This window comes from Podarcis melisellensis (genome assembly GCF_964234715.1).
Source record: "Podarcis melisellensis genome assembly, chromosome: 1".
NCBI lineage: Eukaryota > Metazoa > Chordata > Lepidosauria > Squamata > Lacertidae > Podarcis > Podarcis melisellensis.
Window position 1 is genome coordinate 8219623 of NC_138528.1, and position 15055 is coordinate 8234677.

The 15055-nt window shown below is 45.8% G+C and overlaps 1 protein-coding gene across 2 annotated transcripts in view; it reads right to left on the reverse strand.

The window, feature by feature from the left end:
• RTN1 (reticulon 1) overlaps positions 1–15055 on the reverse strand; it is a 129878-nt gene that overhangs the window by 67738 nt on the left and 47085 nt on the right. For both annotated transcript variants that reach the window (XM_081911028.1, XM_081911027.1), the window contains exon 2: positions 332–1066. In XM_081911028.1, the coding sequence (XP_081767154.1) occupies positions 332–1066 (735 nt within the window). The remainder of the gene's footprint in view (positions 1–331; positions 1067–15055) is intronic.

A 15055-nucleotide genomic window follows, 5' to 3' on the forward strand; every position in this document is an offset into this window, starting at 1 on the left:
CCGACTCTGGGGTTGTGGCGCTCATCTCACTTTATTGGCCGAAGGAGCCAGCGTACAGCTTCCAGGTCATGTGGCCAGCATGACTAAGCCGCTTCTGGCGAACCAGAGCAGCGCACGGAAACGCCGTTTACCTTCCCGCCGGAGCGGTACCTATTTATCTACTTGCACTTTGAGGTGCTTTCGAACTGCTAGGTTGGCAGGAGCAGGGACCAAGCAACAGGAGCTCACCCCATCGCGGGGATTCAAACCACCGACCTTCTGATCGGCAGGTCCTAGGCTCAGTGGTTTAACCCACAGCGCCACCCGCGTCCCTAGTACAAGCAGTCTTTACCTGTCCCTGAAGAAGGTGGTGTAATAGAGCCTGGGCTATCATCTTCTGGCTCGGACACCGTCACCGTGGGGACCACTTCGTGGCTTGGTTTGAGGCCTGCCTCTTGCTTTTCTGGGGTTTTCTCCTTTGCAGCCGGCCCCTCTAAGGTTTCTATCTCAGTCAGAGTAATCTTGACGGGCGCTGTTACCGTGGGGTGGCGTTGCTGGTCGCCAAACGTCTCAGATGGAAAAGTTGACCCCTCAAATAAGCCTGGCTCTTTGGCCCCAGGTTTCCCCTCAAAAACTGTCCCTTTAGGTCCACCAATATCCTCCAGGTGTTTATTATTCAAGCTCGGAGGCCCCACATCTCCCAAGCCTGTGTCACACCTCTCTTGACATTTGATCTCTTCCGATCGACTGATGTCCATGTATTTGTAAGCGTCCGACTTCATTTGCTCCATGGGATCAGCAAAGGTTTTGGTGACGTCGCTAGATTCTGCCGGGGTCATCTCTATCCCCGAATCGGAGCTAAACAGGCCACGGGACTCGAACGCAGTCCCGTCCTGGGTGTGAAATCCTTCCGTGCTGTCTGAAGTCGTAACCTGGCTGCCCGCTTTGGGCAGGTTGCCGGTGAAGTAAGAGGAATCCTGAGATGCATAGAAGTCATCAGAAATCAGGGAAGTGTAAAAGGACCCATTGCCCCTTTCTGATGTCTTGGAAGAACTGTAATCATAGAAGTGAGAAGCCGCCATGCCTCCTAAAACAAACACAGAAATAAGGTTTAGTGTGTGAGAGAAGGGACCCTGCTATCCTCCCTGTAAAGACTAACCATATATGTGTGTATGTATTTATAATTTTTATTAAATTTTCTGTATTACAATTTAAAATACTCATTTTACATCCTGAAAGCTTTTCAAGAAACAGAAGTCCTATCTTCCATGGCCGATGAATACTGGGTTAGAAAATGCAATCAGTTTATTGGGCTTACGGGCTTAAGAAATCAAATTTACATGCTGCTGTACCCCAGTAGATGGTGCTCTTAGTCTTGGCTGAGTAGTTGGAAGGGGGGGCAGTGCAGGTATGCACTATTCATACACCTGCCTGAAATGCTTGCCTCAGCAGAGAGCTCTATGTTGTAGCAGCCAGGGTACAAACAGGCCCCGATATGTGAAAATGATAACCACGTTGAGATTTTAAATCTGGGAATTGTTGTGAACTGATGAGGCTGAAGGAAGGAGAGGGGGGTGCATGCTTGGGCTTGTTCACACTTCCTTTTGTGCCACATTCCTAGGCACAGATCTGGCGACAGGAGCAAGCCACAACAGAGTGCACCCTTCACACGTAGGAAAAGAGGAGGAACCCAGAACAATGGCGTGCAAGGCCTTATAGGTCCTAGGTCCCTTCACGGCCTAGGACCCTCGTACCTACGGGACCCCCTTTCCTGGTATGCCCCACGGAGAGCCTCAAGGTCCATAAATAGCAACACCCTAGAGGTCTCGGGCCCTAAGGAAGTCAGATTAGCCTCAACCAGAGCCAGGGCCTTTTCAACACTGGCCCTGGACTGGTGGAACGCTCTGTCTCATGAGACCAGGGCCCTGCGGGATCTGATTTCTTTCCGCAGGGCCTGTAAGACAGAGTTGTTCCGCCTGGCCTTTGGCTTGGATCCAATTTGATTCCCTCCCCCTCTTTCTTTTTTCTTTTCCTTTCTCCTCCTGTGATGAGGCTGCATTTTAATATTTTAATGTTTCAAAATTTTAATGTTGTATTTTAATCTTGTTTTTAAGTTGTATTCATTCAACTTTTTATTATTATTGCTTGTTAGCCGCCCTGAGCCCAGCCTTGGCTGGGGAGGGCGGGGTATGAATAAAAATTATTATTATTATGATATAGACATTTTGAAATTGCCACCCTGTAGATCAAGACCACCCCCAGAAACATCATACATACATCACAGAAGGCGTGTAGCTCAAGACCACCACCCCAGATACAACATACATATATCACAGAAAATACGGTCTAAAACAGAAATTTGAATGTTGCTTAACTCCTGTCTGTCTACTTGATTGGATGCACTGAGCAAGTGGAATTAACTCTTTCTTAGCAAAACCAGGATCTGCACGGGAGTGTCAGGCCTAATCAGCGCAACAACCCATCTCCGGCAGGTCTTGCCCCCATGAAGCAGTTGCTGAGGCTGAAAGTCTTTGCAATCCCACAGCTGCCTAAGTCCCCTCCTCTTCAGGGTTCCCCCACCCCACCCCAGGCAAGTGGAAACTGGGTGCCATCAACCTCTCCTCCACCCTTTCCATGCCTCTCCTGGTTCTGGGAGGCAGATAAGAACAAGAACAAGAACAAGAATTTATTATTTATACCCCGCCCATCTGGCTGAGTTTCTCCAGCCACTCTGGGCAGCTCCCAATCGAGTGTTAAAAACAATACAGCATTAGATATTAAAAACTTCCCTACACAGGGCTGCCTCCAGATGTTTTCTAAAAGTCAGATAGTTGTTTATTTCCTTGACAGCTGATGGGAGGGTGCCACTACTGAGAAGGCCCTCTGCCTGATTCCCTGTGACCTCACTTCTCGCAGGGAGGGAACCGCCAGTGTCCGGGCAGAACAATGGGGATGGAGACGCTCCTTCAGGTATACTGGACTGAGGCCGTTTAGGGCTTTAAAGGTCAGCACCAACACTTTAAATTGTGCTCAGAAACGTACTGGGAAGGGGAGCTCACCACAGCAGGAGGGGAAATCAACACTATTCCTCACCTGTCTGATTCACCTCTGCCTCTTGACCTCTCTCCTCCCATCCTCCTGCTTCAGCTTCTTCCTCTGATTCCGGACTGCTCTCTGCCACAGACTCTCCCTGCTCACTAAGCCCTGTTAACCTCTTCAGCTTCCAACACCTTCACCTCCTAGTCTTCTCCCTCTGACCACTTATCGTTGTCCAACTACCACTCCCCCGGCTCTGAGCCTTCTTCCCTTGGGGGTTTCCCAGCTGGTTCCCCCACAGACACCTCTCTGTGTCCAACCAGCCCATGACATCAACCCAATACCTTTCACACAAAGCGCCCCACACGGCCAAATAAATTGTTCCGAACTGGGAACCAATGAAGCAGACCGCTATTTTTAGTGATCCCTGTTTCACTACAGTGGTACCTCTGGTTACGTACTTAATTCGTTCCAGAGGTCTGTTCTTAACCTGAAACTGTTCTTAACCTGAAGCACCACTTTTGCTAATGGGGCCTCCTGCTGCCGCCGCGCCGCCAGAGCACGATTTCTGTTCTCATCCTGAAGCAAAGTTCTTAACCCGAGGTACTATTTCTGGGTTAGTGGAGTCTGTAACCTGAAGCGTATGTAACCCGAGGTACCATTGTATTTTGCAAATGAAGTACTCTGTCTTGGCAGCAGCAGCAGCAGCAACAACAGCAGCATTTTCTGGCTGCACAGTCAGAGCCCATCCCGATCAAGGACAAAAATAAGGAGCCAGGATTACTGAGCGGAGATTACAGACTGTGATTCAGCAATCACCCCTCGCACACAGCTGGCTCACAGAGGGCCTGCAGGCTTTCTTCTTCAGCAGACAGCCAGACAGGAGGGGAAGTGGATGTTAGTCCTCAAAGTCAAATGATTGCATAAGTTTCTTCAACCCTTTAAGCCTCTCCCCGTATGCAAGGGCCAAACTAGGTGTGTACATACTGCAAACATATATATGTACATACACAGGTTCCCTGCTTAAGCGCCTCCTTTGCTTTACAGGGCAGGGAGCATCGCTCTGTGGCAAAGGACATGCTATCCGAGCTGAAGATCCCACACTAGGTTAGGAACACAGGAAGCTGTCCTATGCCAGACCATCTTAACTCAATATTGTCTACACTGACTGGCAGCAGCCCTCCAAGATTTCAGGCAGACTCGGCTCTGCATTTCATTTCCTTCTGAACTCAGGTTGCAAGACACACTGTGCATTTAAAGCACAATTAAAGCACCCACTCACCCAGGAATCTGGAGAAATTTTGCTTTAAGGGTGCTGGGAATTGCAGCTCTGTGAGGGGGTGAACTACAGCTCCCAAGCTTCTTGGGGGGGTGCTATGAATTCAATTCAGTTCAATTTATTGTACATAGCCAAAGGCCTTCAGAATGAAGATCAGAGGGCAAAAAGCAACACATTCCTCTAAAATCACACAATGTGAGTCTTTAAAAGTCCACAGCACAAAATGTTTAAAATTATAATGCATTAATACAACTAGAGCAAAGCTTCTTAGCTGCCAAAGCAAATTTGGCTAAAAGGCATGTAACTTGTGCATATTTATTGGCTAAGAGGTCAACGATCACTTCCTGGAGCGAGTGATCCAAGAACCATTAAAGAATAGGAGATTTTTTAAAATATATAAAGGGCAAATCAACATCAGTGCACGATATCCTCAACCTGATTACATCCGTAAATGCATTTCCGTTCCATAGGAGCTATTCCAAGGTATTTCCCCGCTAAGTACACTGAGGGCATCTGCTGAAACCTACGTTCCACAAAGGCCCTACATAATTACGGAAATGTCAGTGTCTCAAGGGGGCAAGGCCTTGAATGGTTGCCCTTAATCTGAGGGAACCAAACAGAGTAGGGCAGCAATAATGCATGCTCTGTCTTGGTTGGCGTCATGGCCCAATTCCTAAATTCACACGAATTAAGGGACAAATATTCCTCCATTTGAATATTATAATCCCCAAAATTGTCTTGAGGGTTTAGTGGGAGTATGGTGCTCAAAGGCATCTGGTGTATGCCAGTACGTGGATCAATTCTGGCTGCCGGGTGCTTTAAATGCATGGTGTGCACACAGCCTCCTTATTTACAACCCTCCCTATCATGTATATATGAATCTGCAACTCCAGATAACACTTCGTGCATAAGATTTAAGCTACCGCAAGGTTCCTTTCGCTGCAAGAGATTAACACAGCAGCTCACCTGGAAATTGCTCTCAAATTGCTGGTCCCCTCCATGAGAGCTAGAAGCATGAACTGCCAGCAAAGAAAGCTGTCCCGGGGCCAGTGACAACAAGCCTCAGCTGTGCTGAGGCGACACTCGGCCCCTAGACTGCAGTCGCAGCTTGCGGTTGCTGTTTTGAAAGCACGGGTTTAGGTTCCTAGGATGCCACGAGTCATTCTAGCTGCAAACTCAGAAAACAGCTCATCGCCTCGATAACAAGGCTCCAGGCTTTATAGGAAAACTGAACCGACACACCTTCTGAATAGGCATGGGGAATAGATAGGCACCGGGGGCGGTGGCAGCAGAGAGGAGGGAGCCAGTGGTTTAGAAAAACAGCATAGCGCAAGATATTTGTCATATGGATAATAACAATGCTGTCAGCAGCAAGGGCACTGTGTGCCTCGGGGATATTCAGTTATCTCTCTGAAGGTTCTTCATCTCAAAAGAGTGGGTGAGACTCCCTGTCTTATTTGCAAGCCGGAATGAGAGTAAATTCGGTGTTTTGCCCGAGCTGGAGGTAAAATCCATCAACTGGCTCACCTTGATTTTTAACACCTTATCGGCAACCGTCTGTCTTTATAAGATGACGGATTTACAGCTTTCCTCGGAGCAACAGCAGGGATAAAAGTTGCACCTACACTGTTGATGTTGTTTAGTTGTTTAGTCGTGTCCAACTCTTCGTGACCCCATGGACCAGAGCACACCAGGCACTCCTGTCTTCCACTGCCTCCCGCAGTTTGGTCAAACTCATGCTGGTAGCTTCGAGAACACTGTCCAACTATCTCATCCTCTGTTGTCCCCTTCTCCTTGTGCCCTCTATCTTTCTCAACATCAGGGTCTTTTCCAGGGAGTCTTCTCCCTAAAATATCACTGGTTGGCTCATTTCTATATATAGGGTGCCTACTTTCTGCATGTGCAAATGGCTTTAGATAACTATTAGGTCCATAAATTATCATATAGCATATAGGTAAAGGTAAAGGGACCCCTGACCATTAGGTCCAGTCGTGGCCGACTCTGGGGTTGCGATATACAATATCTTTATACAATATATGATATCTTTATTGTCATTGTCCCAATGCAGAACAATGAAATTGAAAAACTACATAAAACATTCAAAAACCCCTAAAAATGCTCATCTCTCTTCACTGGCCAAGGGAGCTGGCGTACAGCTTTTGGGTAATATGGCCAGCATGACTAAGCCGCTTCTGGCGAACCAGAGCAGCGCACGGAAACGCTGTTTATCTTCCTGCCAGAGCGATACCTTATCTACTTGCACTTTGCCATGCTTTCAAACTGCTAGGTTGGCAGGAAATCATATAGCATATATTCATCTAGCATATAGCATATATAGCATATAGCATATAGCATATATTCAACACAAAAAAACAGTGACAATTTGTTGTTGACAAAGGACAGCTGGACATATAAAGGGCCCCATTACCTTCAGTAGCTTAGGGCCTCCTCAAACCTAAATCTGGCCCTGCCTTGAGGGATGGGTTTTGGGGGGGAGGGTTATAACTTTTCAAACTCTTTACAAACACCTCTCTTCCCCTCCCTCCAGGTCGCCCCTGGAGATGCACAAGGCATACACATTCCTGCTATGCTCGGCTCTCACTCAGCACCAGCCAAAGCGTCCAAAACATTCTTAAGGGCAGCCCCACGCAGAATTCGCATTGCAGAACGTGCCTTTTCTTGGCAACAGGATCTGCATTACATGGGCATCAAAACGCAAGTGTTCCTGTTTCCTCCTAAAAACACAAGAGCATGCATAGCCATGGTCACGGTCTACTGCGCACCATCAAATACAGAGCGCCTGCGTGCGCCAAAACAACAACCGGTCCTCCATGGATCATCTTCGACAGCGTAGCAGTTATTCACTAAAGGTTTTCACTGGAGCCTGTAATTTCCAGGAGTGTTCGTTATTAAAATAGGTCAGGGGCAACAGCTTGCCATCACGCCTGAAAAACAAAATAGATTCCTACAGCCGCGCCACATCCTTTACCACGAGCAAAGTGCAGATTTTTAACGGGCTGCTGCAAATAAAAGAAATAAATGGAAGCCGTAATAACATGAGAAGGATTGCCCGCTTTGAAATGGAGGCTTTAACAGGTACATTTCCCCTCAGGAGTGGGAATCTTAAAGCATTACAGAGTCAGCTGAAGAGCGAAGCAGGGAAGCTGCGGTGGCAATATTCCTAAAACTTGCTGCGAACCAGGATTCCAGGGTCCGTTATGAGAATTTGCATGCATGCATTTCCTTATTCGATGCTGCTTCAAACCCTGAGGTAATCTGCAAGGATTGTTGTGGGTGGAAAGGGAAACTAGATTAGAAAGCTCCGGGCAATATTGGAATTTTTTTTTATATACCGTATTTTTCATATTTTGGCTTGTGCCATAGGTGTTTGTAAAGAGTTTGAAAAGTTATAAACCCCCCAAAAAAACCCGGCAGGGAGAGGTTGTGCGCAGCCTGTACGCTGCTCTTTGGGGCTAGGGGAGAAATATTTTTTTTCTTGATTTCCCCCCCTAAAAACTGGGTGCGCCCTATGGCCCGAAAAATACGGTATATCAAAAAATTGTAATCCATCTTCAGATCTCTTTGGGGCAGACATTATTATTACTATTACTATTTCAATTATTTATTTATATCCTGCCTTTTTCCTAGTCCAGGTCTCAAGTCGGCTTACACGGATGATGATGATGATGATAATTTATTACAGATAACATAGAACAAGCTAAAATCAGAAAAGATGATCATTAAAATAAAGAGATTCCTGCATTGCAGGGGGTTGGACTAGGACCCTCGAGTTCCCTTCCACCTATACAATTCTTTGACTCTATATAAACACATCAGTACAAATAAGCAAATAAGCAAATAAATAAATAAATAAAAATGGGGGGTCAGGAAAAACGGGTGGTTTTACTCACAGAAGACCCACTGGACGTGACTTACGGCTGCAAACCTAATCACTTCTATTCACAAGTAAGTCCCACTGAATTGAGTGATGCTTACTCCCAGGTGAGTGGGGTTAAGTACTGCAACCTATGTCTTAGGTCCGCCAATTTCAACAGGTCTACTCTGAGTAAAACTTAAGTGAATCACGTGTGTGGCATGCAAACCTTCACTGCTAGAAATCTTGGCACATACTGTATGTCTTGTTGAAACCCATGGGGTTGAGACCATTGAGAATCAGCGTCTAGAAAACATGGGCCTTGAACACATCTCTCTTCCCTCTGAGTTGACAACAAGCAGGCTGCCAACTCAAGGAGCTTCTGGACAACCTGTTTATTCATCCCGATGAGACAGTGCTGGGTATTTAATGTACATTTGTTCTCATATGTTTGCAGGGAGGTTAGACAGCAATGTGCCAAAGCAAGTGCTATACCACATTTTCCGGTGCGTTTCTCTTCCACTCTCTTTATCACAGAAGTCCAATCTTTTGGGGGACTGGGATAAAAGGGGAGACCTGGCCTGCTCCCTTCCCAATCCCATCCCCCAAAGTGCTCCTCTCTTACCTTTTATTAAAATGTGAAGCCATAAAAAATTTTTTAAAGGAGAGTTGAGAAATTTCCTTGCCAAATCCTCCCATAAATGATATTTAATGGAGGCCGCTGTAGGTTAATGGTAACTCTTTTATTGTCTGAAAGGCACCACTCCACGGCTCTAAGGCAGATTTTTCTTGCGCTGGTCCTAGTTTCACCTTCCGCCCCTCACCTGGACAGGTGTCGCCAACATTTTTGGACCAATGGACACTTTTGGAGTTTTGAGGAAGTGTCATGGGCGCCTGTCACAAAATGGCTGCTGTGAGGTGCGGAAGGGCACAAAATGGCTGCCACATCTGCAGAAAAAGAGACAGAACCACAAGATGGTGCAGGTATGCCACCCATTTTATTATTGTATTTATTTAATGGGGGAAAAGATCCTAGTAGAGCCAATGCCAAAATTTGTTCAGAGAGAGAAACTCTTTGCACCTCTCCTATGGAATGGAACAATGAATTGCATACTCTCCAACATTTATCCAATGGAAATAGGGATGTCTTATTCCATAGTGAGAATGATGAGGAGGATAAGCCCTAAATAACTTTGGCCCTGCATACCTGAAGGAGCGTCTCCAGACCCATCATTCAGCCCAGACACTGAGGTCCAGTTCTGAGGGCCTTATGGCGGTTCCCTCACGGCGAGGTTACAGGGAACCAGGCAGAGGGCCTTCTCGGTGGTGGCACCCTCCCATCAGATGTCAAGGAAATAAACGACTATCTACCGTATTTTTCGCTCTATAACACGCACCAGACCATAAAACGCACGTAGTTTTTAGAGGAGAAAAACAAGGAAAAAAATATTCTAAACGAAATAGTGGATATATGATTTTTGTGGTTCATGCTGTGGCCACAGACATGTGATCTGACAGTGAGTTTGGAGTAGCCCAATGCAAAAATCCTGAGGATCCATGTGGATCCATGCTTTGTAACCACGGAGGAGGGAAGGAAGGGGAACCATGGATCCTCTGCTCACGACTGCAGCAGATCCCCCCGCCACCCGCAGGCATTCGCTCCATAACACGCACAGACATTTCCCCTTACTTTCTAGGAGGAAAAAAGTGAGTGTTATGGTGCAAAAAATACGGTAATTTTTAGAAGACATCTGAAGGTAGCCCTATATAGGGAAGTTTTTAATGTTTGGTGTCTTAACTGTGCATTGCCTCTCTATCAGGGATAATATTTCACCACAGATATTCACAACCACTTTCTGAGGCAGAAAGAACAAGAAGTCTCGGGACACCTTGAAGACCCAACTATGACATTCGCTGCAACTGTAGCTTTTGCGCACTAGAGTCAGACGCAAGGAAGCTCACGCCTTGACAAATTTGTTAGCCTTTAGAGTGCCATGAGAAACTCTGTTGCTTTGACTGCAACAGGCTTACACAGTTAGGCCGCTCTTGTGCCCATTTCACAGGTAAGAACCGAGTCTCAGAAAAACTAGCTAGGCCAAGGCTACTGATTACGGAGGCTGAACAGCAGTAGCCTCAGTCCAAGTCCAAAACACCAACAATGAATGAGCTTGTAATGATGATATGAAAGGGGTTGATTTGGTTAAGCTCCATGGATACGGGCAGCTACAAATCAAATAGCAAAACCTGCATTTGAGTAGGAAAGGAACATTTTCTGTAATAATAATAATAATTTTTATTTATACCCCACCCTCCCCAGCCAAGGCCGGGCTCATAGCGGCTTACAAGCAATAATAAAAACAAGTTGAATGATTACAACTTAAAAACAAAATTAAAATACAACATTAAAAAATTGAAACTTTAAAATATTAAAATGTAGCCTCATCGCAGTAGGAGAAGGAAAGGAAAGGAAAAAAGAAAGAGAGGGAGGGAATCAAATTGGCTCCAAGCCAAAGGCCAGGCGGAACAACTCTGTCTTACAGGCCCTGCGGAAAGAAATCAGATCCTGCAGGGCCCTGGTCTCATGAGACAGAGCGTTCCACCAAGCCGGAGCCAGAGTTGAAAAGGCCCTGGCTCTGGTTGAGGCTAATCTGACTTCCTTAGGGCCCGAGACCTCTAGGGTCTTGCTATTTATGGACCTTGAGGCTCTCCATGGGGCATACCGGGAGAGGCGGTCCCGTAGGTACGAGGGTCCTAGGCCGTGAAGGGCTTTAAAGGTCTAAATCAGCACCTTAAATCTGACCCTGTACTCCACCAGGAGCCAGTGCAGCTTGAAAAGCACTGGGTGAATATGCTCCCATGGCAGAGACCCCGTGAGGAGCCTCGCTGCAGCATTCTGCACCCGCTGGAGTTTCTGGGACAGCTTCAAGGGCAGCCCCGCGTAGAGCGAATTACAGTAGTCAAGCCTGGAGATGACTGTCGCATGGATCACTGTGGCCAGGTCGGGGCGGGAAAGGTAAGGGACTCATCTGTAGTAGATGAGGCCACCTAAACACATGAGCGAGCGGGAGGAGGAATTTGGCACGTACGCTATTAGCTGCAACGCTGCAACAATTTGGGCCACTGCAGGTTGTGAGGAGGCAATTAAAATACAAAACAGTCTGCAAGAGTTTTTGGCCTAGATACTAAATTTGTTGCCACTTGGGGCTCCTATTTTTAGACTACTCAGCTTAGCACCGTGGCCAGAGAATACAGCTGTCCACACCTCCCCTTTGCACACCAATGTTCTACAAGTAAGTCAAATTGCTACCATGCATATAATCAGCGCCCCCCCCCACGCGCGCCAAAGAGGAGGGACAAGATTGTGTAGAGCATGAGGACGAACAAAGAACTGCTATTACTGATGCTAACGGAATTTGGAAACAGCAGGTTAGTAATGTGAACACAATTATTGCAGACAAAGAATGCAATTCCACGGCTCAGGTATTTTATTTTAAGTGTGCTAGGCTCTCAAATTCTCTCCAGGCCATACCACTCAATGACACCACTTTGCACCAAGAATATTTTTGCCTGGCATGAATTCTGCCAACGTCCCTTCATCAAGATGAAGGGCAGAGAGGGGTATGTGTAGAAACCAGCTGGCTGCAAAATTGGCATTTATTGCTGCACTCACTTGCACCTCTAGTTTTTCACACCACTAGCAGTGGCCCTTGGGGAGTTGCCCAGAAATGAATGTGGCCCTCAGGTGGGGAGGAAGGAGCTTCCCCACTATCCAGGCACCTGAGATAATCTTCTAAGGCCCTCTTTCTTCATGTGCCTCTTCCATGAGAGGTCCATATAGTGGCAACAAGAGAACAGGTCTTTTCTGCAGTGGCTCCCTGTTTATGGGATGGTCTCCCCAGGGAGGTTCAGCTGGCACCTTCATTATACAACTTTAGGGTACCAGGCAGAAATAATAATAATAATAGTAATAATAATAATATATTTATACCCCACCCATCTGGCTGGGTTTCCAACAGAATATTAAAATACAATAACCTATTAAACATTAAAAGCTTCCCTAAACAGGGCTGCCTTCAGATGTCTTCTAAAAGTCTGGTAGTTGTTTTTCTCTTTGACATGTGGTGGGAGGGCATTTCACAGGGCGGGTGCTGTCGCGTATTCTACGCGAAGCTTTCAGCAGAGACGCTAAGAGTTCCAGGTTTGTCCAGTTCTGTCTTTTTTAATGTGAGCTATTTACACAGGCATGTACAAAAGAAACAGTCCATACAGAGTACTTACAAACGAATACTCTCCTCCACCACAGCTCTACAGCACAACCACCATACAGGACAACCACCACACCAACCACACCCACTGTTACACAGGCTTTCCTTTTAAAGCAGGTGATACTAATTACACTCCTGCTGAGTCACTCTGACCCAGCAGAGTATTGCATCATCCTGAAGCCTGCAGGCTTATCCAGTATCCTGCAAATCCCAACACTCCTCCTTAAGTCAAAGGCTTGAGACCTAATAATTCTCTTAAGTCTCGAAATTTAGGAGCATCCAAACATTTTGTATACAAATCTGCCACATTACATTTTGTGTTACAGTGCTGTACCTTTAACACATTTCTTTCCAAAGCATTTTTCACATTTCCGTTTCTTATAGCTATATGTTTGCTCTTGCTTTTAAAGTTCTGTTGGTTAGCAAGCTGTTGTGCAGCCATGTTGTCACTTAGCACAGTGATTGGCATTTCAGAAGGTATTCCAAGCTCTTTTGTTAGGCAAGCAAACCACTCTATTTGTGATACACATTCACTTATGGCTGAGTACTCTGCTTCACAAGTACTTGTGGCAACAAATGTTTGTTTCTGGGATTTCCACTGAACCAGGGCATTTCCAATATATATGGCATAGCCAGTAGTAGACTTTCCATTTTCTCTGTCCCCCCAGCTGGCATCAGCGTATGCATACACTTGCTGATCATATCCTGTATCCAGCACCAGTTTGTAATCTTTTGTGCCTTTCAGATACCTTAGGATTCTTTTAAGTGCTAGCCAATCTCTCTGAGCCGGGTCTGCACTTCTTTGGCTTAACATGTGCACTGCCAATGTTATGTCAGGTCTTGTCCAACAACTTAAATATAACAGAGAACCCAACAGAGAATGAAACGCTGTTGCATTCTCACATTTTTGCCCTTCTGGTTCATTTTTGTACTGGGTAGTTATGGGAGTATCAACCTCATTTGCCCTCTCCATTCCATATGTCTTTAGTAATTTTTCGATTTTTTCCTTCTGACTCAGAGAGTAGACGCCCTCTTCATTTCTCTGAACCTCTACTCCTAAGTAATTCTGAATCTCTCCCAAATACTTCAGTTTGTATTTGTTACCTAGGCTGTTCATAAACCAAGACACTTGCTTTTGTGCAGTTGTTATCAGACAGATATCGTCAACATACAAAAGTAAATAACAAACACTTCCTTGCACCACTGCTGAATATAAACAGGAATCAGCCAGGCTTTGTTTGAATCCCATCTTTTTCAAAGTTGTGTCTATGCATTCATGCCATAGACGTGCACTTTGGTGCAACCCGTATAGTGCCCTTTGCAGCTTTAACACCATGCTGTCTTTTTCCAGCTCATAACCTGGTATTTGCTGTAAATACACCTCGGCGTCTATAGGAGCATTTAAATATGCTGAGGCAACATCAAAATGATTAACTTTTAACCCTCTCAGACTTGCCATTGCTAAAACTGATTTTACTGTTTCAGCCTTTGCTGTTGGGGCAAACACTTCATCATAATGTATCATTTTCCTTTGTGTAAAGCCCCTTGCCACCAACCTGGCTTTCCTCTGACAACTACCATCAGCCAGCTTTTTCACTTTGAAAACCCACTTACAGCTTATGGGCTTTTTACCTTCAGGCAATTCTGTAGGGACAAACACATTGTTGTTTAGCAGAGAGTTATACTCTGCCTGCATTGCCTTTAACCACGCCTCTTTCTCTAGAGTAGGTAACTCTTGCACTTCTTCAAAGTTTTCTGGCTCAGTTACACAAACCTGGTTTATGGTGGCTGGGAACCCATAAAGGTCTGGAGGCTGACCTTTATTACTTCTTGCAAACCTCCTTGGTTCATTAATCTCATCCCTTGGGCTACCTTCAGGACTGCTTTTGGGGTGGATTGACTCTGTAGATCTACCTCCTCCTGTCCCTGTTGCACTTTCTTTTCTCCCCTGCTCCATACTAGCAGCTGGAGAAAAATGCTCAACCTTTACCTCCTCCCTTTCAGTTTCTCTGGGAGAGTTGCCAATTCTCAGCTTTGTTTCAACTGCCTTATCAGGTATGCTCGGCAGTAAAACTTTTTCTGGCAGCAGGTTTGCATGTATCTTGGGCCAATTTCTTTGCTCATTAAAGCTGGCTGATCGACTATAACTCAAAAGATTTTTATCATCTTCAAACCTGTAAGCTTTCGTACCACTTTCATACCCAAGAAATAGCAACTGCTGTGCCCTTTTCCCACCTTTTCTTCGGTTCTTTACAGGTATGTCAACCCATGCCTTTGTCCCAAAGATTCTCAAATGTTGCAAACTGGGACTTTTGTTATAGAGAATTTTATAGGGTATGTCATCTAGTACCCTTGACCACAAGCGATTCCCAATATAATTTGCGGTCTTAATACTCTCAGCCCAGTACTTAATTGGGAGATTTGCATCTGCTAGCAATGCTTTCATTTGTGTCTGCAAGACACCTCCCCTACGTTCTGCTACTCCGTTCTCCTGAGGCGTCGCCACATTGGTAAGCCTATGTTTGATCCCTTGGGAACGCAACCAGTTTCTTAGGGAGCTTGCCATAAACTCTCCTCCCCTGTCTGACTGAATAGAGCACACCTTTTCGCCAAGTTGCCGTT